Consider the following 23,703-nt stretch of genomic DNA (forward strand, 5'->3'; position numbering starts at 1 on the left):
ACCTGTGCGTTACCTCACGGTACCTGTGCGTTACCTCACGGTACCTGTGCGTTACCTCACGGTACCTATGTATTGCAGACTATCTGTACTTTATGCTCTGTGCAGCTATATATTCTGAAATGCTCCTGTTATTGCATCCTATAGTTTCACCCTTTCCTGTCACATCTGCTATCAATAAAAGAAGGTTACAATTTAACAGCCTCTTTTCTTAAAGAAGACACTGGGTTTAGCTACATGTCTCATTGCACACCCTGCTAACGTGTATGAGGACAGTATACTGATCCAAAACACTGATAAACATCAATGACGTCTGAATGAGCTCCGAATGCAGAATGGACTCCGGTGACTGCACCTGTGGGAGCTCAGGTTACTGCTGACTGTTTAGGAGCAGATCTGTAGGAAGAGTCCGCCTACAGCCTGGCCGTGCTTGGGTTATATGGAGGGGTTCTGGGGGTATCACTGTAGGCCTGGTAACTGAATCTAATCATTACCCATCATTATATTTTGTTACCAAGGGCTCATGGTGGTCTTAAAATGGAGAAAAATAAGAGCTATTAGTCTGCTGGACCCCTGCTGCAGTTAGTCAGTGGCCCAATTGGCGGTGGCAGTAACCTTCTATCTGAGCCAGAAGAGACGGTGTACCAGCTTTCTATATCGCTTAGCTGGAAAATCATCACAGCTGATTAGTGAAGAGTAAAGGGGGGATCTGGCCGGGGAGTCCCTTGGGCCCATTTGTAAGGCGAGATATAGTATTGGACAACCTCTTTAAGAGAAAAAGGACCCCCATTGACCAGGAGCAAACGGGGATCTGTTATGTTTCCCCAGGCGCAGCGTCTTGTCTGCACATGGGGCTTTGTATCCCCCCGTTCAAGGACACTACTGAGCCTCTTTATAGCCTATTTTACTTTTTTGCTTGTATTTGGGACTAAAAATTGTTTTTGTAATTTTCATGAAACATTTTGCACGGTTTCCTATTGTAGCCTCAGTTGCACTATTGCTGGCTGCTCAATGAGTTACCTGAGAATCTGTCAGTCAGGCTGCAGTTTGTAACTCTGTTATCTGTCATCTTCTGAGCTTCTCTCCTCTGAATTGTCACTACAGGCCACATCTTAGTTGAATATCCAGGGGAGCAAAGACCAAGATAAGGCATACCGTAACCTGACCGCTGATCATCACTGCCTGATCCGCGGATAGCATGTACCGGACGTCAGCTGCATGATTTCAGCCGTATACGCAGAGCTCTGAAGCGCTGTGGCACTCCTGGGAACTGCATGGGTTGATATCCGCCGGGAGACTAGTCAGACATAGAGGTTCCCAGAGACTTCTCCCAACTTCTACCCTGGAGTGACCGGTTTCTTCCTATATATGTGCATGGATGGGGGGAGACCTGACTCTCCAGGGCAGTGGGTGGGGAGATGCTTTGATACACTAGTTTCCAGTTGACTTTATATTATGTAACTCCTTGCACAGGTGTGGTGCTGCAGGGACTATATTCAGTGTAGACACACTTGATGCCCCGCATACAGTATCGTCCCTGGGTTTCAGGCTCTTGTTTTCCTGGTGTCAGAGCTGCTATTGTGCTGGATGAGTTGTTTGCTGTAATCCCGGTCATCCTTCCACTTGGTTGCTTAGGAACCCGGAGAGCGGCTAAACAGCGGGTGCTGTGTACACAGATCCTGGCTCCTGTGATGCCCGGCTGATATTACATCACCCCCAGGCACTAGGAGGACCATGGGTCATTATACTTTTTTTTTTTTTTTTTTTAATATACCTGTGTGCAATAAACACAAATCAACGTCGTAAGGACACGTTAACTATGCCGACTATATGCACCATTAGGGTTTGTTCACACATTGCTATGGATTCTCACTCTGGATTTATGGACAAAAAAAAAGTCTGCAGAGGATTACATACCGCTGCTGCTTACAAAAACCGGAAATGTTTTTTATTTTTTGGCTCTTTTTTTTTCCAGTTCTTGCACTGTTTCATTGCTTTCTATGGTGAGGAAAAAAACTGAAAGAATAGTTACGCTGCAGTTTTCTAAATTCGGTCGGGGGGGGGGGGAAGCAATAATGTCTGTAAAGCGCTGTGGAATTAATGGTGCTATATAAATGAGTAAAATAAATAAACAAAGCGTGTGCGTTAGATTTCTGAAATCTAATGGCTTCTGCTGGTACTGTAAAAAGCAGCTTTTAATGTGCATGAAAAAGCCAGCTCACCTAGTGCTTGAATCCGGCTTGCAGCCTTTTTTTTTTTTTTCTTCCCCTGAGCATATAAAAAAACTGCAAAAGACGCAAAGTGTGAATATACGATTATTTACAGTTGGATGGAGATCCGCAGCAAATCTGCAAAAAAAATCCTTGACCGTATTGGAAACTTTTTTTTTTTTTCCATATGTGAACCTACCCTAAAAAGTACCTATTGAGTCTGATTCACACAGGTCACATACACTGGATTTTTCCAACATAAAATCTGCTGCGCATTACAGTACCAGCATTGTGGATGAGATCTCATTCACGCTGTGGAGAAAATCTACACCGTAACTCGACCAGCGCTGCAGCTTTCACCTTTTCGGCACACGGATGTGCATTGTGGTTATTCGGCAGGGATTCCTGAAGTCTGTGGCATCTTCGCATCAGAAAATGCCGTAGAATGTAGTGCAGATTTTATCTGCAGCGATGTCGTTGCCGGTGGGCATAACCAAAGGGGATATTTAGTGTGGACATTTCTGCAGTGCCAAAATCTGACCCATAACGTGGATCCTGATGTTGCCCGTTTACCAATGATTTTACCTTTTGCATTAAAATCCGCAGCATAAAATGCCGGTCACAGCAGCGGTCAGCTTCCACTGCGTCCCTGGCGTGTATTGGAAATCCATATATTTACACCCGCTGGGTTTGTTGGAATTCCTGCAAATGAAAATCTGTTCCTTACATCTGAAAAGATTGTGCCTGCAGCAGGTTTTGCCTCTGTCCGGAGGAGAATGAGTTAAGCTTTAGCCGTGCTTGTAAAATTTTGAGGCTCTGCCTTAATACGGATTAATGTGATTCATTGCTAAAACTATTCCTGCTCCAATTACCTCTGATGCTGGGATCGGGGAACGAGCCGCACAAATGTGTTTACCGCTCGCTTCAGTAATTGCCATGTGGTTCCTGCGGTGTTCGGCGTGCGTCGTGCCCGGCTCTTTCTTATGACTGCACTCTAGAGTCTGTTTACAGGAGATGATGACATTGTAATTATTTTTATGAATTTAATATGAATGTGAATCATTACATAAAGCAGTTTTACATACAAGAGTCTGTGATCGGTCAGATCCGCCTTCTGCAAGTATATGGCATGTCCCTTGGTGGTTCACAGGATTAAACACTTCTGGTCTAGTCACCATGACAGATATGTCGGCTTGTAAGTGAAAGTGCCCCTAAGCATGAGATGAATCATCTGAACCTGTCGGTGCTCACCAATCAGTGTGGGACAAGACTGACTTTCCTCCAGTGGAAGATCCCTGGGGAACAGAAGGATCGGGCTTGTAAAACTTCCCCTGACTGACCGGAGGTCACAGGTAACGGTCACAGACTCTCAATGCAAGTCTACGCGAGATTTGACTTGCACGGATCACAGAAACGATCCAGCAGGTCACAAACCAATGGAGAGCAACAGGAGCAGTGTCAGGAACAGCTGAAGATGGCGGCTGGTAAGTATAAGACTAGGGGCAGTGAACTTGAATTAGTGGCTCTACTCCAGCGCTATAGTAGTGCGTTAAAGAGGACCGATCTCCGGGAATAATTCTAAAGTAATAAAATGCCACACGGGCAGAAAAGATTTTTTGTAAATGATCTGATTCTGGACAGATGTTGGGTCTAAACTTCCAGACAAGGCGTTTGCAGCATGTCCTGGTTTTCCACAAACGTGGTGCCTACAGTCTTGAGATATTGGAGCTCTTAAGCCCCCCTTACTCGTTGGACCAAAATGTTCTGAAGTTGTCGAAATTGGTGGAATTGGACAAGTGTAAGCAATAGTTTGGCAGTCAGTTTTCAAATGTATATGTGGGTCCTTGGGCTGGCTATATACAAGATGGAAGTTCTGCCTACAGCTAACTACCTCCTTGCACCCCATACGAGTTGAGCGCTTATTGGTTTCCTAGATAGAGGAGAAATCTTTCCCAGACTCCTGGCGGCAACTTTTCTCTGTTGTCCCCTTAAAACAAAAAGATCGGCCTTTGAAATTCCAGCTTAATCCACCCTCTTCTCTTGCAACATCGGTCAGTAGCCTACATACTAATTTTGGCTCCAGTCAAAATCAGTGGGATCAGATGACTTTCTTCTATGGGGTCCTTAACTGTAAAAGCCCTGTGTACTGACTTATGACTATCGGTCTGTACAGGAGGGACAACTCGGCCATTTGTATAAAGTCCTTGATTCTCGTCTGGCATTATTTTCCCATAGTTTTCTAACTGTAACTCTTTAACTCTTTGAAAATGATCTTTTTGTTTTCATTAAGAAAAGTTAATCCTGATAAAAAAAAAATTACAAGAAGATCCTAAACTTTAGTCTTTGAAAAGCCACAGTGCTGTGGGGAATGCTATCACCCACAGGTCTTCAATATCTGGATTTATCTGGTGACTCGCACAATCAAAAAAAAAATTATTTGGTGTTTTTCCTGTTCTCCAGTTCCAAGTCTTCTCCATACTCTGGGCTGCTGCCCCTGCAGTCTCTTGTACTTTGCCTCGGGTGCTTTGTGTATTTTCCAGGTTATCTGCTCTCATTCACTACCACTGTGTACATAACCTGGAACCCTGTCATTTCTGCTTTGAAGCTTTTCTCTTTTTGCAATCTTATCTATTTTGTATCAGTAAAAGCTAGGTGACAATCAATATGGCTTCCTAGTTGTTAGCCAGAATGGCAGGTCTGGTATACACATAAGATGATGGCATATATCCGTGCACTTGAATGTAAAGTTGAGATTGCTTTGGGTCTTCAGATTCGATGATTCCTTTAGTTTGTCGCCATCATCAGTCTGGGTGGTCACTCGTTTCTTGTTCTTCAGAACCGAGTTGTCTCTAAGATATGTCCTTAATAAGAAAAAAAAAGTTTTTTAAACACTAATGTATACTAGATCTATTCAAGAATCGTCTTGATCACCGAGTTCTACCTTCTTATTCTTTACTGTCTAGATTTTATATCCATAAAGAGCCAAATAAAATGCTTTGAAAAATAAGTGTTAATAGTAAATTCAGACGCAATTAACATAATGCATAGTGAATGAACAAAAAAAAATCTAAATCAAATTAGTTATGAGCGAATGTGTTCGGATAAGGAGTTATCCTAGCATGCTCTGATGCTAACCAAGTGTCCTCGGCGTTCTTGAATAAAATATTCGAGACCCCGCGCCTGCATGTCTCGTGGCTGTTCGACAGCTGCAGCACATGCAGCGATAGTCTGTTTGTTCGATAGCCGCGAGACATGCTGACGAGAGCACTCAAACATTATTTGAGCACTTTCAAGTCACTTGGTTAGCGCCTGAGCATGCTCGTATAACACCTTATCTGAACACGTTCGCGCATCACTAAAATTAATATTTGATGTGGCCACACTTTGCCTTCAGAACAGGATAAGTTCTTCTAAGTACACTTACACAAAATGAGAGAAAGTTGTAGGACTCTAGTCAGTTGTGTGAATAACCCTTCATACCAAAACAAGTGATATTGATGAACGCTGATATGTATCGTAGGTTGAAAAACAGTCATACAATCAGATACAACTATTGATAGTTTAAACCTGGGAGAGGAACAGCCAACCTATGCTACAAAGCTGAGATTGTGAAAAACCGTTTCATCTCACAGTTCATACACTATGGCAAGACTGAACTCTGCAACAAGACACAAGGTAGTTATACTGCATTAGCAGGGTCACTCCTAGGGAAAGATTTCAAAGCAGACCTGGTTTTCGAGATGTGATATTCAAGCTCTTTTGAAGAAGTGTCAAGAAATATGCAAAGTTGAAGACCAAAGACCAAGGAAATTTTAAATATACAAGAAACCAAAACAGTTGGCTTACTGCTTAGTCTCTGTTCAACAGGAACTCCTGAATAGACATCTAAGACTCAAATGGACCAAACTTTCATATAAAAAATGAAATTCAAGTAGAAAAAAGATATCCTTATAAAACAACTAAAACATTATTAAAAGTCCAAAGCCCGTATAGCCGGCCTGTACATTCCATACTGACATGTACTTAGTCATGGCCTGTTTCAGCCAGTGAAATGCAGGAGATGAAGGACACCATGTTTCTTTTCAAAATTGGAAGATACACAGTAGTGACATCAACTCAAAACCGGCAGTAACTAGTGGGATCCAGCAACATCCATCTACTGTTCGGATTAGTCTAGTGAGAGAATCTGTCTTCATAGAAAAATTTGGGCCTCAAAACCATACCTTCAACATGGTAACAAGGCCAAGTGACCCAACTATGCAGTACAATAATGAGTATCTACAGGAAACCATAAAGAATGGGAAAGGTTTTGTGCGAATCTGCGGCTGCATTTCAACAAATAGGTTTGGAGATTTGATCAGAATTTTATGATTTCCTCAATGCTGAGAAATTTAGGCAGATACTTATCCATCATGAAAATACAATCAAGGGGTGTCTGACTTCAAATTTATTGTGCAGCAAGCCAACGGCCCCAAACATTACGCGAAGGTCATTAAGAAGTATAACCAGCATGAAGAGCAAGGAGTCCACATAGTGATGATATGGCCTCCATAGACGCCTGATCTCCTCATCCTCAAGTTTCTGTGGGATTGAAGAGAGAGGATTTGCACAAGCCTACATCCATAGAACATCTGTGGTTAGTTCTCAAAGATTTTTGGAGCGACTTCACTTCCGAGTTTCGGTACTTAATAAACGGTGTACAAGTGTATCTAGAGGAATTAAAGCTTAGAGGTTTTGAAGTCAAGGGGCGGTCACACCAAGTATTGATGTTTTAGATTTCTCTTTTGTTCATTCACTTTGCATTTTGTTGGTCAAAGTAAACTAACACTTCTATTTTTGAAAGCATTGTTACTTTGCAGCATTTTCCCCCACAGCTGCCTAAAACTGCTGCATTGTTAATGACTGTGGCAACCCAATCTCTTTGCATTACCATACAGTCTCCAACACAGTAATTTGTTTTTGGCAATTAGTGGAGGGAACAATGTGTCTATAAGGGTACCCTTACACTTAGCGATGCACCAGCGATCCCAACAACGATATGGATCGCTGGTGCATCACTAAGTGGTCGCTAGTGAGCTGCCAAACAGGCAGATCTCACCAGCGACATAGTAGGGGTCGGGGGTCCCTACTTACCAGTCAGACGCGGCCATCCTGACGTCCTCCCGCCTGCATCCACATGTCGCTCGTCGGTGCCACAGGAAGTGCCCAACGAGAAAGGGTCCAGGACGTTCTCGCGCGATCAGCGATGATCAGCGGGGGAGCCAGTCGGAGGTAAGTATCACATGCAGCGATATCGCTGCTGCGTCACAAAACCAGTGACGTTATAGCGATATTGCTAGCGATATCGCTATGTGTAACGGGCCCTTAAGGAGTCTGATGGAGCAAATGCCTGCTGGTTTGTATTTCTATACAGTGGAGGGCCTAATGGACCTCTGTGGGAAAAAATGGAGCTGGAATATGGCCATGTACTGAAACTGTAAATGGGTTGACTACAACTTACAGCGAATGACCTGTTCTCAATATAGTTCACTAATGTATGATGCATGGAGGTGTGATGTTAAGGGCACAGACAATTTGCACTGGCACAGTGCTGTACATACGAGTACCACTCAGATCCCAATGAGGAAAAACCGTTCAAAGACCGAGCAATAGTCACTCGTATAGTCCTGTTTTTCTGCTGACCTGAGGGCTGTTCCCCTGTTAATCATTAGTAAGCTGTCTTATCAATAGGATATTTAGCTATTAGTTGTAGTCAATCAGGTGACACCATGTCGGCACATGGTGCGCTGTCAAAGAGACCACATGATGAGAATGTGGTCACCACCAGTCAAACTTTGATGGCCTGTGTTAGGAAGAGGACATCAACTGAAAGTCTATAGAATCCACACACACAATGAAATCTAAATGGGCGATCCTAGAAATATTTGTGAATTCAGATCGACACCCCCCCCTATATAGGGTGACTGTACCTTCTCCTAAACCCTAGTGTCTGGGTAATAGAGTTCAAGATCTTGTGGGAGTTCAGTCATGGTTGCGGGCACAGCTTATTGCTGCATCTGCCTTCACATAGGTTTGCGAGACAAAGGCGAAAGGAAAAAACAGTAACATTCATTGTTGTAATAGTATTTTTTGGGATTTTAGCTTATGCGTTTATTTTTTTTTTTTTAACGGTGGGGCATTTATGGCATAGTGATAAGGATATGCCATGAGTGTCTGGTTAATGGTGGTCACATCTCATGAGCTCTTGTTGCTCTGCCTTTTGCATGTTGTCTGGAATGAAGATCTGACTGCATGTACGGTTCTCTTTATTTTTATGGGAGCTTCAAAAATGTTTAAAAATTCAGGGTATTTTTTTCCTTTTGAAGACATCTGTCTGTTATAGGATCCTATGCGCCCAGTAGTACAAATGAATTCTCCATTAGTTACGGTACTCTAGTGCCATAAGCGTTTTCTCCAGCAGAGCTCTATCTAATTGGAGTGGAGGTCAATCATGCTCCCCACCATTCATTGTCTATGGAAATGGCAGAGCGACGTACTTGGCTTTCTTCGGCAATCCCATAGACAAATGAGTGGAGTTACTGATGATCGACCGCCTCTCCATTCAATCAGAGCCTCAGTCTTCGTTATGCTGGGGGGTCCCAGCCCTCCTTAAACATGAGGAGCAGCAGTGGGTTTCCTCCTTGTTTTCTCCGCTGTTGTGAACACTTTTGACCTGACTTCTGAGTTTGCTGCAGGTAATGGAGCTGGTCAAGTTGACAGAAGTCAATCACCTGAAGTGGATGAGTGGACGTCAGGTGTTGCAGACTGTAAAGATTTAAGTAAGCAGGCATCCCTCAGTTGCTGCTGGTGATTTGGTTTTCTTCCTGTGCATTTTGAAGTCCGCTTTCCCCCTGCTTGGTCCTGCATCTTTCAGATAAGTTGTTTGCCTGAATCTGTTTGTATTTGATCCACTTTTGCCTTTCTCTGCTTTCTGTGTGGGTTCAGCATTGTTCCCTGCTGGGACCGTTGCTGGATCCCGTTCCATATGTCACAGCATCTGTCAGTCTGTTCAGTATTGTTAGTCCCCTGTTATATCAGTATCTTTTGTTTTGCTTCCAGTTCATACCAGAATGCTGGTCTAGACGTGTTGTATTTTTCTTAGGGTTTTGTGTGTGATTGCAGAGTCTTTCCTGACCTGTTCTACCTAGTCAGTTTGGACCCCATCATTTGCTTACTCTATTTTCTTCCTGTGTTTGTGCCTCATCTTGTCTCACCGGCAATATATGTTTGGGGGCTATCTATTCCTTTGGGGTTCTACTTCGGGGCAGTTTAGCTTTCCCCTTTCTTGCTTTAGGCTTAATTCTTTGGCTGTGTCGAGGCGTCTAGGGCATCGTAGGTACGTCCCACGGCTATTTCTAATTGTGTTGTTAGTTTTAGGGGTCTGCAATCTGCTAAGTTACCAACCTTTCTGGTCATCTGGTTGCCTAGCTTATTCCCCGGCTATCCTCCTCAGTGGCCTAATCACAACACTCCGCCTTTCCTTGTCTCACCTACAGAATCTCCATAGTTGGAGTCTAGGAGGTGGGAATCCCAATGATGTGAGACATTTATGAAATATTTTGCTGATACACCATTAAGATCAGTGGTTTAGTAGTTTTGAAAACCCATTTTGTTATATACTCTGATGATAAATTCTGAGCTCATAGGCGACCTTGTATTAGACATATGTGCTGCTTGGAAATGCAGTTCTTCCAGGGTTCCCTTCACATTGCAGTTGATCTCTGGTGGGCATATTTTATAAAGTAAGGATTGTTCAGTCTGGTTAACCTATTTAATCCCTTCCTGACGTGTGATGTAAATGTACACCACACATCGGGTCTCAGTGTATAGAGTGGGCTCAGGAGCTGAGCCTGCATCGTTCCCAGCAAGTGTCACCTGTGCGTTACACAGCGGGCATCTGCCTGCAACAGCAGTGACTTGAGCCAGCTCCAATCGCTGGTGTTCAACTAGTTTTACATGTCAGTAACAGTTTCTTCTAAGGAAGGCTAATAAAGTTTAAAAAAATCCTATTTTTTTTCCCCTTAAAAAAAAAATAAATAAATAAAAAAATAAACCTTTTTGGTATGGTCACTTATATAAAAGTCTGATTTATCAAAATTATATTAACGTGTGTGGTAAACGCTGCAAGCCAAAATCAAAGCTGTAGAATTAAGATGCAATAAACAATGAGATCAAAACGTATGTACCACAAATTGGTATCTATAAAGTGTTTTTAAAGTGTTTCTTGGGAAAATGATAACACAAACTAAATTTGATTTAAAAAAACAAAAACAAAATACAAGTTTACAATCGTTGTATTTGTACGGACCTGGACAGGTCATTTAGTGTCAAATCTTAAAAAGGAAAAACCCTAAAAACATTGTTGGAATTGCTTTTTTTATATATACTTTTTTCAGTGTGCTTTCGCTGTTATTAACGAAAGCTCTGGCATTAAGGGTGTGTGCACATGCTGCGGATTCTGCTGCGGTTCCACAGTGGATTTGGCCGCTGCGGGTCCGCAGCCGTTTTTGCTGCGGTGTACAGTACCATTATTCCCTATGGGAATAAAAAAACGCAGTGCAGACGGTGCGGATTTTTCCACGGTTTTGAAACCGCAGAAAGAATTGACATGTGAATTCTTTCTGCGGATTCCGCAGCGGTTTCCAATCTCCACCATTGTGGAGATGGTGAAACCGCAGGGCCAAACCGCAGGATAATCCGCAGATAAACCGCAGGTCTTTTGACCTGTGGATTTACCTGCGGATTTGACAAAATCCGCGCTGCCAAATCTGCACCCCATTCCGCAGCGTGTGCACGTAGCCTAAGCAAAAATTGTCCATAGTGGGAATGGGTGCATCAAAAAACAAAAGTCCGTCCGTGTTGTCTTTAATGTTCCATCTGAGGTTTCTTTTGTGTCTTGTTTTCAGCCTTGCTGAACGCTCTGGAGCTGCTTCAATCAGAAAAGAGATATGAAGGGATTCAAGGGGAGAAAATGGTTCTGGATTGCAAGTTCACCTTGGCAGCAGAAGATACAGGAACATTGGATATTGAATGGTTCTTGGTGGCTCCTGATGCCCAACAAGCCGATCAGATGGTACGTATATGAAGCACTGGCTGCGTCGTGGTCACCCCACAGTAATTGCCTTCCATGGAGGAGCTGTGATACCCCATTTGTGGTAAACAAGCTTTCACATTGGTCATTTCACCCAGAAAGGGGTCCTAGTGCTGCTCATCCTCCAATCCAACCACGTTGATCTTTGTTGAAGATGGATCTTCTCGTGTGGCTGGCAGCCATTTTGTGTGTATGTGGCATCCTTACTTACGTTATTTGCACATATTGTGTTCATGTTACAGTATGAAGTAGTTCATATTCAGCTGGGGTGATGACATTCGATATTTCCATTATGTGGAGGTTTATTTTCCGCGTACAGGCTGATGTAGCGAGCGTTCCCCAGAATCACTGGAAAAAAATACCAAGCGTTAAGAGTTGTCTCCCTGTTGATGACCCTTTTAATCTCCGTACCGTTCAGACCCCCACCAACAGTTGGATATGCTGGTGGATTTAGTCTTGCTGCTAATCTCCCCTCTTCAGCGGGGGCTGCTGGTGACCTATAGGAGTACATAGACGCCATATAGATAAGGGCAGAGGGTGAGCTCTGTGGGCAATAGGAGGATTTGTTAGGGTACCGTTACACTTAAAGATGCACCAGCGATCCCGTCAATGATACGACCTTATCAGGATCACTGGTGAGCTACCAAACTGGCACCAGCGATCAGCACCAGCAAGGACGCTGGTATCTAAGGTAAATATCGGGTTACTAAGTGGTTCGCGTCACTTAGTTACCTGATGTGTACCTTAGAAACCTGTGTGCTTGCGCTGGGAGCTGCCAGCATGCAGGTTTCTTAAGTACCATCAGGTAACTAAGTGACCCGTGCCGCTTAGTAACCTGATATTTACCTTAGATACCAGCTCCTAGCGCCTGCTTAGAGCGCTGGGAGCTTCCCTGATTATTGGCTCCCGCTGCCACACGCAGCGATGCGCGCTGGCAAGCGGGAAAGCAACGATCAAAAAATGGCCCGGGATCATAGTGCACGATCAGTGATACCCGGCAGGGGGGCTGGTCGCCATCGCACACAGCGATCTCGCTGTAGAGATCGTTGTGGCGTCACAAAATCAGTGATCTCGCTAGCGAGATCGCTGTGTGTGACGGGGCTTGTACACAGCATCTTTATAGTGCTTGTTCACTACTTTTTATATGAATGAATAATCCTTGCGATCAGTCATCAATAAAAGGATTGTTATGGCTTCAGCCCGTCTACCAATCAGCTGGTATAGCTCCGGTGGCAGCCGATTGTGCACAATGTACAGAGAGGAGCACTGCTATTCCCAGGTACTGAACCCTATAACAAGGCCAGCACCCGCAATAAAGGACTGATTAATCAGTGAAAATGGTGCAAAAAAAAAAAAAATAGTTCAGTACCTAAATCATGGAAATCATACAAAGGAAAGCACTGAATAGAACCAAGTAGTAAAATGTAAAGCTTTATTGAAACCAAAAGATATTAAAACCATATAGCTGAAAATTAATAGGGACGTGACAACGGTGAACCAAAAAAGGTGGAACCACAGTAAGAGTCAGGCAAAAATACAGGCATGTAACAAGTAAAACATTTCGCTCTAAAGTGCAAGTGCAAAAGTGCAATATTATAGAACAATATGGCCTGGAAAATAAATACGGTATATCCAGATCAAGATAAAACAGAAGTCCAAAAAAGGCTGTATACCAAATCAAGGATGTTGAGTGCAGAGCTAAGAAATATGTAAGCAGTGGTACAGAAATTGCCTGAGTTATTACCTGAGACTCCGCGGTTCCACCCACCCCAACGCGCGCCTCGGCGCTGTGTCCTCTTCTTTTTGGTGCTTTCTCTTGTATTATTACCGGGTACTGTAGATCATCTTATATAGAATAAGAGGAGCTGAACTGTAGTACTTGCCAGCATCCATGGAAGCTGCGCTCCCGGTTTACATCAGCTACCACCGGAGTTGAAAATGGCAGAACGAGTAGGTACATGTGTATTATGCAGAAGATAGAACAAATCTTGCTTATTTGGGGCCAGGAAGGTCGGTGTGGACATTTGCATAATGACATACTGGTGGTTTATTGGCCCCAAGCCTAGGCTCCTACCGAGGATCTCCAAAGTTAAAACATGAGTGTTTTGTTCCTTTTATACTAGGTTCCAGCCTTTTTCCTGGAGACAATCTTGCCACATGTCTGGATTAGAACCCTTGATCCTGTGATCTGTGGTTGGCGTCTTTTTGCTGAGCAGTTACTTTTATTTCTGTTGGTTTTGGGTAACAGCTGTTTTTCTTTTACTCTGTGTGTCCTATCACCTTTCGGGTGCAGCTTTATGTACCCTTTCCTGCTGGTGATACTTTGTTGCATTCATTCATTTTGCGGTTTATGTTGCTTGCAGCTGGTTCAAATGTGATTCCTTTTCTCCTTAGGAAATTGCTACTCTAGTGATACTAGCAGCTGCTAGGGACATTTAGGGTTAGCCGCCATCGAATGGGGATGCCATTGCGTTATTTTAGGGTGCGAACCTCTGCGGTCAGGCAGGGACAGACCATGGTCAGAGGAGGGCTTTTCCTATTCTGAACAGTGATCTTTTCAGGTTAAGGTGTTTGTTCCCCTAATATGGATGCTACCCGTGTGAATGTGCTTTAGTAGTCATAGCAAACCCGCTGCAGGTAGATGGCTGACCTCAGCTTTCCCATAGTGAACACAGGAGTGATCGGCCGGACTGAACCTTACTGTACGTTGGTGTCTGTTTTAGTTATTCACCTTACAATTGTTTGGTAGACAGCTATCTAATGTATATGGGTGCCTATAAGGAAGGGATTTTTAACCACTTTTAGGATGTAAAACTGGTGACATCATGGAATAGTGGCTGCAAAGCATATTTTTTAATTTCTGCAAACACCAAAGGTTCATTAGCAGAGATTTGTCTGAGGGCCGTTACTTTTTCTCGGGGAAGACGTTGATCCATAAGCAAGGGCCCTCATGCATTGGGAAAAGAGAACCACATGCCTCCAGAGAAGGTCAGATCCGGCTTTATTTTTGTGTGAGAGATGTAATGAGACACAGCTGTGCTCTCCCCTGTAATCTACTGTGTGTGTGGAGTAGAGCAGAGTTGAGTGTCATTACAAACACCTTGTAGCTTTCATCTCCCTGCAGTCAGTGTGGGGGGAGTATAGCAGAGTGGACAGTGCCCGGAGATGAAAGCCTCAAGGTGTTTGTAATGACGCATAGCTCTGCTCTATTCTACACAGTAGGCATTAAATGTCTTACAGGGAAAGCCAGCTTTAACTTCTCTGGGGCGCATGGGTTATTTTATTCTTCTTCTTCTTCTTTTTTTTTTTTTTTTTTTTTTTCTTAAAGTGACGCTTCCTGCTTGTTTGTCAGAATCAAGCAAAAGAAAAAGTTCCTCAGAGATGAATCTCTATCGCACCCTTAGTTTTTGGCACAAATTAGAATCTAAACTTAAAGGAGTATTTCCATCTCAAAGATTCTATCCCAATATCTGGTAGGTACCGTATAATTATAGCAAATGCCTCCAAATAGAAATGTTGTATAGTTCTTCTGATAAGCTATGCTACTTATTCCATGTGCAGGTGATTGCAGTTGCTTACATATCCATGGTTACGACCAAAGTGACAGCAGTTAGCGGCCGCAGCCACGGATATATAGACTACTGCATTGCCCTGTACATGGGGTAAGCAACCTAGCTTATAAGAACTGTACTACATTTCTAATTGGAGGTATTTGCGAATATTTATTGCACCTACTATATATTAGGATAGGAAATTGGAAATGGGAATACCCCTTTAAGTTAATATCTGTCTCTTCAACTGAGATGAGAAATAAAAGCTAAGTTTTCCTTGGCTCTGCAGCCACTATTCCTTGATGTGGCTAATTTAACATGCAAAAAACTGGTAAAAAGTCCTCTTTATCCAATGGGCCCCTGCGATTGAAATCACATAACCTGTCGGCCCTCGCCGGAATTTGCTCGAAATGAGTGGTAGAGATGAGAAAATGTCATTGCAGAGTCTGAACAGGCTCGTATCGAATGGTTGTGGGTCACTTGGCTCGGTGAGTCCTTGCAATTGTCTCAATCTCTGTATAATATTTTTTTTAACTTTCATTTTTTTTCTTTTAACGTTAGATAATTGCTTTCAATGGGAAACCATATCCTCAGGACGGGCCGCTGAAGGGCAGAGTGGATTTTGTGTCTTCTACTCCTGAAGATGGTGACGCCTCCATAGTCATCTCTAACCTAAAGGAATCGGACACCGGTACTTATCAGTGCAAGGTGAAGAAGATGCCAGGTTCCCAGAACAAGAAAGTGACGCTGAACGTCTACAGTAAGTCATCGCCGGCTCTACTAATCATGATGGAAATAAAATATTGAGAAGCTCGGCAAAGGGGCGTCCAACAGTGTTGATGGTAGTAGTTGTATTGTGTCTGTTCACACGGGAAGGATACGGAACGTCCATGGCGTATTGCAGTACCAGCAAAAGTGACCATGATGTGCACTTTTTGCAGCCTGTCAATTTAGGCTGCAGATGTCATCCCTTCCAATATGTATGGGGGTATGTGTCCATGTGCAGTTTTTTTTTTTTTTTTTTTTCTAAAGGAAGTTTTTTGCTGCAATACTTTGGAATGGCTCTTTAAAGAAACCTGTATGTAAAATAACGCTATTAACCTACAGATATGGGTTAATCTGCAGGTGAATAGCGTTCTGACAGTGTTGCGCGTTCACGGAGAGCCCCGCTGCCAGGAGGAAGGGAGTCTGACTATTCCCGTCGTAAGGGTTGGCTCCGGCTTGTTTTCAGTCACCGTTCTGTGACTAGAAAGTGGCTTCTGTACCTGTCCCTCCGCACTGACTGACGACAGCCGGCTCTAATGCACAGTCAGCTGTCAGTCATTGCTGGGAACGCATAACAGTCACCTCTATACACAACGTTGACTGAAACCTCGCCGACGCCGTGAGCGAGACTGACGAAAGGGAATAAAGATCATTTCCTCCCAACAGCAGGCGTGTCGGGACACTATTAACCTGCAGATTAACCCCATATCAGCAGGTTTACAGTATTATTTTACATGACTGGTTCCTTCTAACAGAAGATGGCTCTAAAGAAAAGACATAAAGGGAATCCATCTGTTTGTCAGGCAACTGGTGTATAAAAGCCGCAAATGTTTGCACATAACCTAGTTACACAGAAACACAGAAATTTAGTAATTTTTGGCAATTTTGCTCACAATGCGAACATTTCTGAAAAGTAAGGGGAGATTAACTTCTCCTGACACATAATTTACAAGAATGTGGTGTAAATCACTGCAGATTTGAATTCTAGTCCATGGTTGGAGCACTTTTTCTGACTGCTACAACAAATTCATTGAAGGTGGTTTGCTCAGGATGTTCGTCGTACTACTTTGTTCAGGACCAGATGAGTTACCCGATGAGATGCGGTTTGTTTGTTTGTTTGTTTGTTTTTTTTTTGTTTTGTTTTTTTTCTTTCCAATTCGCCATGATCCTCTCCTTTTCAAAAGCTGCATAAACAAAACTGAACATGGAAACACAGCCGTAAAGTGATCATCAATATGGTCTGAGCGATGAGCGAGCGTGCTCGGATAAGGCTTTAATTGTGCATGCTCATGTGCTAATAGAACATCTTCGGCGTGCTCGATTAAGGCTAGTTTCCCACTAGCGTTTTGAGGCGCAGCGGACGTTCGCCGTGAAGCTTCGCCCCCTGCCGCACCTCCTCTGGTCAGCTCTGCCTATGGGCGCATGACGCTGCATGCGACCTGCGTACCCTATCTTTAGCATTTGGTACGCAGGCGCATGCGTCTTTTTGACAGTGCGCCGGCCGCACCAAAATGCAACACGATGCGTTTGGCGCAGGTCGGCGCCTTATCCGAGCACGCTCGCAACTAGCCTAATATGTTCAAGTCCCCGCGGCTGCATGTCTCGCGGCTGATTAATATCCCTGCATGTGTTGCAGCTGTCGAACAGCCGCGCGACATGCAGGCGCGGGGAGTCTATATTATCCGAGCACACTGAAGATACTCCATTAGTGCCCGAGCATGCTCCGATAACACCTTTTTCCCTTCACCCATGATAGCACACCTGAGAGAGGGATCTGCCCCCGCCAGGACAGGAACCTACTGAGACATAAGGGGCGGCACCTCTCCCCCGCTTCAGTTGGGTTCCTGTCCTGGAAGGAATCCCACTGTGGCGGTGCCTGTCATGGGCGAAGAGAGAAAAAAAATAAAAAATAAAATAGAAAGAAAAGAAAGAGACTCGGGCCCGTCCTGGGGCGGGAAGAACAGGTAACTTACCTGTAGCATCGGCCGTCGGGTCCTGGAAGCACAGTCCCCGGTGTTCCTCTGGGCTCCAGGTTCGTGTGGGCGCGGGTGGGATCCTGGTGGCTCCGGGGAGCCCCCACCGCGCCGCCCTCCCCTCGCGCGCGCCGCATCTCGATCCCCGTGGCAGGGGAGAGACGCAGGCTTCTTCCGGCCGCTGACAGCGGCGCTATGGATTCTGGGTGCGGCGGTTGACGTCATCACAGGGCGACGGTGTCATGGCGCCGGGTGCGACGCCGGCTGGCTTTTCTGAAGCGGTCGGTCAGCGGTCGCAGGGGGGAGGGGAGGAGACACCACCGGTAGAGGCTGCATATAATCAAGGACCAGCGGCGGGGGAGACGGTGGAAAATTGAGTCGGAGCATGAGAGATCGCTGTCTCTGCCTCCCTCACAACCCTCAGGCAAACATGGAAGCCGCTCAAGCAGCAGCCACCCCAGCCGCAGATCGGGAGAATCCTCAAGGTCCAGAGAGCACAGGTCACGTGCTCCGATGCAACCTCCGAGTCCGGTACCTTTGATTACGGGTGGTGAGTGATCTTCGTGAATGCTAGCATTTATGTTAATGGAGATTCTCTGTTGTATGCTTTACCCTGTAGGAAAGGCCCAAAAAAGCAGGAAGCAAGAAGAATAATAGGGACTGAGCTATATGTAAAACTCCCCTAGCAAGAGACTGGCAGAAACATCTCTGCGCCTCTTGCATTCAGCGAACCATGGCGGAGGACGCGCCTAGTTTCGCAGCCAATTTGATATCCGCCCTCAGGTCAGAAATTGAGGGTTCAATTAAGACCCTATTGAAAAAAGGGAAGAAAAGTAGGAAGAAACCCCCCCCCCCCCTTGTTCTCCCTCAGATTCCTAATCAGCCTCGTCTCATACAGGCATCCTCCTCAGACAGTGACACAGGGTAAGCCATGTTTCCCTTTAGAAGACACAGATGCTCTCCTAAAGGCCATTAGAACCACTACAGTCATGGCCAAAAGTTTAGAGAATGGCACAAATATTAATTTTTACAAAGTCTACTGCTTCATTTTTTCTAATGGCAATTTGTATATACTCCAGAATGTTATAAAGAGTGATCAGCTTAACAGCAATTACTTGCAAAGTCAATATTTGCCTAGAAAATGAACTTTATCCCCCAAAACACATTTCAACATCATTGCAGCCCTGCCTTAAAAGGACCAGCTAACATTGTTTCAGTGATTGCTCCATTAACACAGGTGTGGGTGTTGATGAGGACAGGGCTGGAAATCAATGTCATGATTAAGTAAGAATGACACCACTGGACACTTTAAAAGGAGGCTGGTGCTTGGCATCATTGTTTCTCTTCTGTTAACCATGGTTATCTCTAAAGAAACACGTGCAGTCATCATTGCACTGCACAAAAATGGCCTAACAGGGAAGAGTATCGCAGCTAGAAAGATTGCACCTCAGTCAACAATCTATCGCATCATCAAGAGCTTCAAGGAGAGAGGTTCCCTTGTTGCCAAAAAGGCTCCAGGGCGGCCAAGAAAGACCAGCAAGCGCCAGGACCGTCTCTTAAAAGTGTTTCAGCTGCGGGATCGGGCTACCAGCAGTGCAGAGCTTGCTCAGGAATGGCAGCAGGCAGGTGTGAGTGCATCTGCACGCACTGTGAGGCGGAGACTCTTGGAGCAAGGCCTGGTCTCAAGGAGGGCAGCAAAGAAGCCACTTCTCTACAGAAAAAACATCATGGACAGTCTGATATTCTGCAAGAGGTACAGGGAGTGGACTGCTGAGGACTGGGGTAAAGTCATTTTCTCTGATGAATCCCCTTTTCGATTGTTTGGGACATCTGGAAAACTGCTTATTCGGAGAAGACCAGGTGAGTGCTACCACCAGTCTTGTCTCATGCCAACTGTCAAGCATCCTGAAACCATTCATGTGTGGGGTTGCTTCTCAGCCAAGGGAATGGGCTCTCTCTCAGTCTTGCCTAAAAACACAGCCATGAATAAAAAAAGGTACCAGACTGTCCTCCAAGAGCAACTTCTCCCAACCGTCCAAGAGCAGTTTGGCGATCAACAATGCCTTTTTCAACATGATGGAGCACCTTGCCATAAAGCAAAGGTGATAACTAAATGGCTCAGGGAACAAAACAGAGATTTTGGGACCATGGCTTGGAAACTCCCCAGATCTTAATCCCATTGAGAACTTGTGGTTAATCATCAAGAGACGGGTGGACAAACAAAAACCTTCAAATTCAGACAAAATAAAAGCATTGATTTTGCAAGAATGGACTGCTATCAGTCAGGATTTGATCCAGAAGTTGATTGAGAGCATGCCAGGGAGAATTGCTGAGGTCCTGAAGAAGAAGGGTCAACACTGCAAATATTGACTTGCTGCATTAACTCATTCTAACTGTCAATATAACCTTTTGTTACTCATAATATGATTGCAATTATATTTCTGTATGTGATAAAAACATCTGACAAACACACATAAAAACCAGAGGGCAGCAGATCATGTGAAAATATAATATTTGTGTCATTCTCTAAACTTTTGGCCATGACTGTATGGGCCTACAGGAAGAGAAGGCGGCTAAAACCCTAGAGGATGTCATGTTTGGGGGGCTTCAAGAGAGGGGGAAAACGGACCTTTCCAGTGAACGAGAAGGTCCAAGCGCTTATTGAGAGAGTGGAGGAAACCCGAAAAATCAGGGGCCCTTCCGTCCACCTCTAAGAGACGATACCCCTTTGAGCACAAGGATGCGGAGATATGGGACAAAGTCCCAAAAATAGACGCAGCAGTATCCAGGTCTTCTAAAAAGTCGGCCCTGCCCTTGGAAGACTCAGGGGTTCTTAGAGACCCGCTGGACAAAAAGGCGGACATATTTGAGGCACGCGTGGGAAGCGACAGCAGGAGGACTAAAGCCGGCGATAGCAGGCACCTGCACGGCACGCTCCCTCATGATCTGGCTGCAGCAGTTAGAAGACAAGCTAGCATGAAAGGTCCCAAGAGAGAAGATATTAGCAGATATGTATCTCTTGCACGGGGCAGCAGCTTTTTTGGCAGATACCTCGGCGGACTCTATGAGGTTGACAGCTAGGGCAGCGGGACTATCAAATGCTGCCAGATGCGCGTTATGGCTTAAGGGCTGCCCGGGTGACCTGTAGTCTAAAGCAAAATTGTGCTCTCTCCCCTGCGATGGTCGGTTCTTATTCGGCAAGAACTTGGACAATATTCTGGAGAAGGCAAGCGATAAGAAAAAAGGCTTCCCCAGGTTCCCGACGGAACAAAGAAGACAGCTCTTTCGGAGGGGAAGATTCAATAGAGGGCATCCTCCAGCCGACAGGAGAAGATGGGAGGATAAAAGGAAAAAAGAGTCGGGATTTATGTTTGGTGGAGGCACCTCCACCTCAAAGAAATCGCCACAATGACGCCAGTATTCCAGTGGGGGGGAGATCTCCAATACCTGGATCCTGGGCATCTTAAGAGAAGGCCTGAGAATCCCCTTTGTGCGCCAGCCAAAACCCGTGGTCGTCATTACACCCATCAGGAAAGTGACCGAAGAACAGTAGGCCTTAGAAGCGGCGCTCTTGAGCCTGATAGACCAGCGGGTACTTTACGAAGTCCCACACACACAGGAAGGAAGGGGGTTCTATTCACCCCTTTTTCTGATTAAAAAAAAAAAACGGATCAATCATTCAGGACGATTATAAACCTCAGATGGCTCAATCGGTGGGTAAGAAACCAGACCTTCAAGATGGAGTCAGTGGCTACGGCCGTTAAGCTACTACATCAAGATTGTTTTATGGCCGTAGTCGATTTAAAGGATGCATATTATCTCATCCCTATCCATCCATAGTACCAAAAATACTTGAGGGTAGCGCTTTATATCCAAGGCGTACTGAGGCATTTCCAATTCAGAGCTCTTCCATTTGGCATATCCGTAGCCCCGAGGATTTTCACCAAGGTCATAGCGGAGGTGGCAGCCTTTCTCCGGATTCATGATACGGTCATAATACCATACTTGGACGATTTCCTTATAGTGGGCAGCTCAGAGGACCACTGCACGGCACAGTTGAGCCGGGTGACCGACGCCTTGCAAGAATTAGGGTGGATAATCAATTTCAAAAAATCAAAACTACAACCCCTAAAAAAAACAGACCTTCCTGGGATTTATACTAGATTTGGAACGGCAGGCGTGTCTGCTCCCAGAGACCAAAATAGAGAAGGTACAGAATCTGGCCTTGGCGGCCCGAAATCAACCATGTATGACATTGAGAAAGGCGATGTCCCTACTAGGTACCCTAACGTCCTGTATTCCGGCGGTCAGGTGGGCTCAATTTCACACCCGACAACTCCAGGGGGAGATATTATCAGCACAAAGATCGCTAAAAGGGCGTTTAGAAGGAAAGCTGGAGCTTTCCTTAAAAACCAGAGACTCTTATCAACTGGTGGCTGGACGGTACAAATCTGACCTCAGGAATACCTTGGGACAGACAGACGACAGATGTGATTTTAACAGATGCAAGCTCCTCGGGGTGGGGAGCACACCTAAGGGGCCTCGTGAGCCAGGGCTCCTGGACACCTCAAGAAAGGGAGGCATCTTCCAACCTAAGAGAACTGTGGGCAGTGAACAAGGCCCTAAGCCACTTCTTTCCGCTACTCAAGGGTCGCAATGTACGCATCATGTCGGACAACAAGGTAACAGTGACGTACATCAACCACCAAGGAGGGACAAGATCACACTCCCTAATGAAAGCGGCGAGCGACATTCTGAGCAGAGCAGAGCAACACCTACACTCCTTGACAGCCTTACACATAAAAGGGGCAGAAAACATAGAAGCGGATTTTCTGAGCCGCAATGCCCTGAGGCAAGGAGAATGGGCGATAAATCGATCCATTTTTCAAAAAATAACGCAGCTTTGGGGGAAACCAGTAATAGACCTCTTTGCCAACAAGTGCAACAGGCAAACAGAAAGGTTTTGCTCTCTAAACCCGAGGGAAAAGCCATGGGCAGTGGACTCATTGCACATTCAGTGGAACTTCAGGCTAGCTTATGTGTCCCCCCCCCAGTGGCTCTGATCCCAACAGTTGTCAAGAAGATCAGAAGCGATCAAGCCAGGGTGATTCTAATAGCCCCACTTTGGCCGAAAAGGCCCTGGTTTTCTCTACTACAAAGAATGTCCCTCTCCGATCCATGGGTTCTGCCAGAAATCCTGGACCTACTAGCTCAAGGCCCAATATTCCACGTGCAGGTCAAAGGATTCCATCTGACGGCATGGAATTTGAAAGGTCGCTTTTAATGGATAGATGGTTCTCTCCCGGATTGGTGGCCACCCTGCTAAAGAGTAGGAAACCGGTGACGACTAACATCTACGGCAGAACATGGAATAAGTTCCTACAGTTCCTAGAAAAATATTCAGGATTGAGAGTCCTCAGTAGTTGATACCTTTTAATGGCTAACTGAAAAGATGGTAACACATTGCAAGCTTTCGAGACTACTCAGGTCTCTTCATCAGGCTAGACTAATACAAAATCTGAAGTCACATATTTATGCACAATACAGCCTAGAAAAAATGCAATAGATAAGACAAGTGACGTGAAGCAGATTCCTACAGTTCCTAGGTAAGCCGTTATAAAAAGAACCCCCGATTAGTGCCATCTTGGAGTTTTTACAATCAGGGTTGCAGCTGGGGTTAGCGGTAAACACGCTTAAAGTTCAGGTGTCTGCACTGGGGGCGCTCTACAACTGCAACTTGGCATCAAATAGATGGGTAGCCAGATTCATTAAATCCTGCCATAGAGCTAGGTCTATCCCAATACCCAGAATAGCCCCCTGGGATTTAAACCTAGTGCTAGAAGCCCTTACAAAGGAACCGTATGAGCCGTTACACCAGCTACCCCTAAAGTTTCTGACCCTAAAGACGATCATTTTAGTGGCCCTTACGTCGGCCCGCAGAATAAGCGACTTACAGGCTCTCTCGGTAAATCCACCTTATACACAAGTTTTTCAGGATAGGGTGGTGTTAAGAACAGACCCCGCTTATCTACCTAAGGTAGCATCAGATTTCCATTGGGGTCAGGAGATTGTCCTCC

At 45.0% G+C, this 23,703-nt stretch overlaps 1 protein-coding gene across 2 annotated transcripts in view; it reads left to right on the top strand.

Moving 5' to 3' along the window:
• CXADR (CXADR cell adhesion molecule) overlaps positions 1-23,703 on the top strand; it is a 61,814-nt gene that overhangs the window by 12,162 nt on the left and 25,949 nt on the right. For both annotated transcript variants that reach the window (XM_073584485.1, XM_073584484.1), the window contains exons 2-3: positions 11,153-11,319; positions 15,450-15,648. In XM_073584485.1, coding sequence (XP_073440586.1) covers positions 11,153-11,319; positions 15,450-15,648 — 366 coding nt within the window. The remainder of the gene's footprint in view (positions 1-11,152; positions 11,320-15,449; positions 15,649-23,703) is intronic.

The sequence above is a fragment of the Dendrobates tinctorius genome, unplaced genomic scaffold (genome assembly GCF_039654945.1).
Source record: "Dendrobates tinctorius isolate UK_male_01 unplaced genomic scaffold, ASM3965494v1 ptg000084l, whole genome shotgun sequence".
In the NCBI taxonomy this organism is placed as follows: Eukaryota; Metazoa; Chordata; class Amphibia; order Anura; family Dendrobatidae; genus Dendrobates; species Dendrobates tinctorius.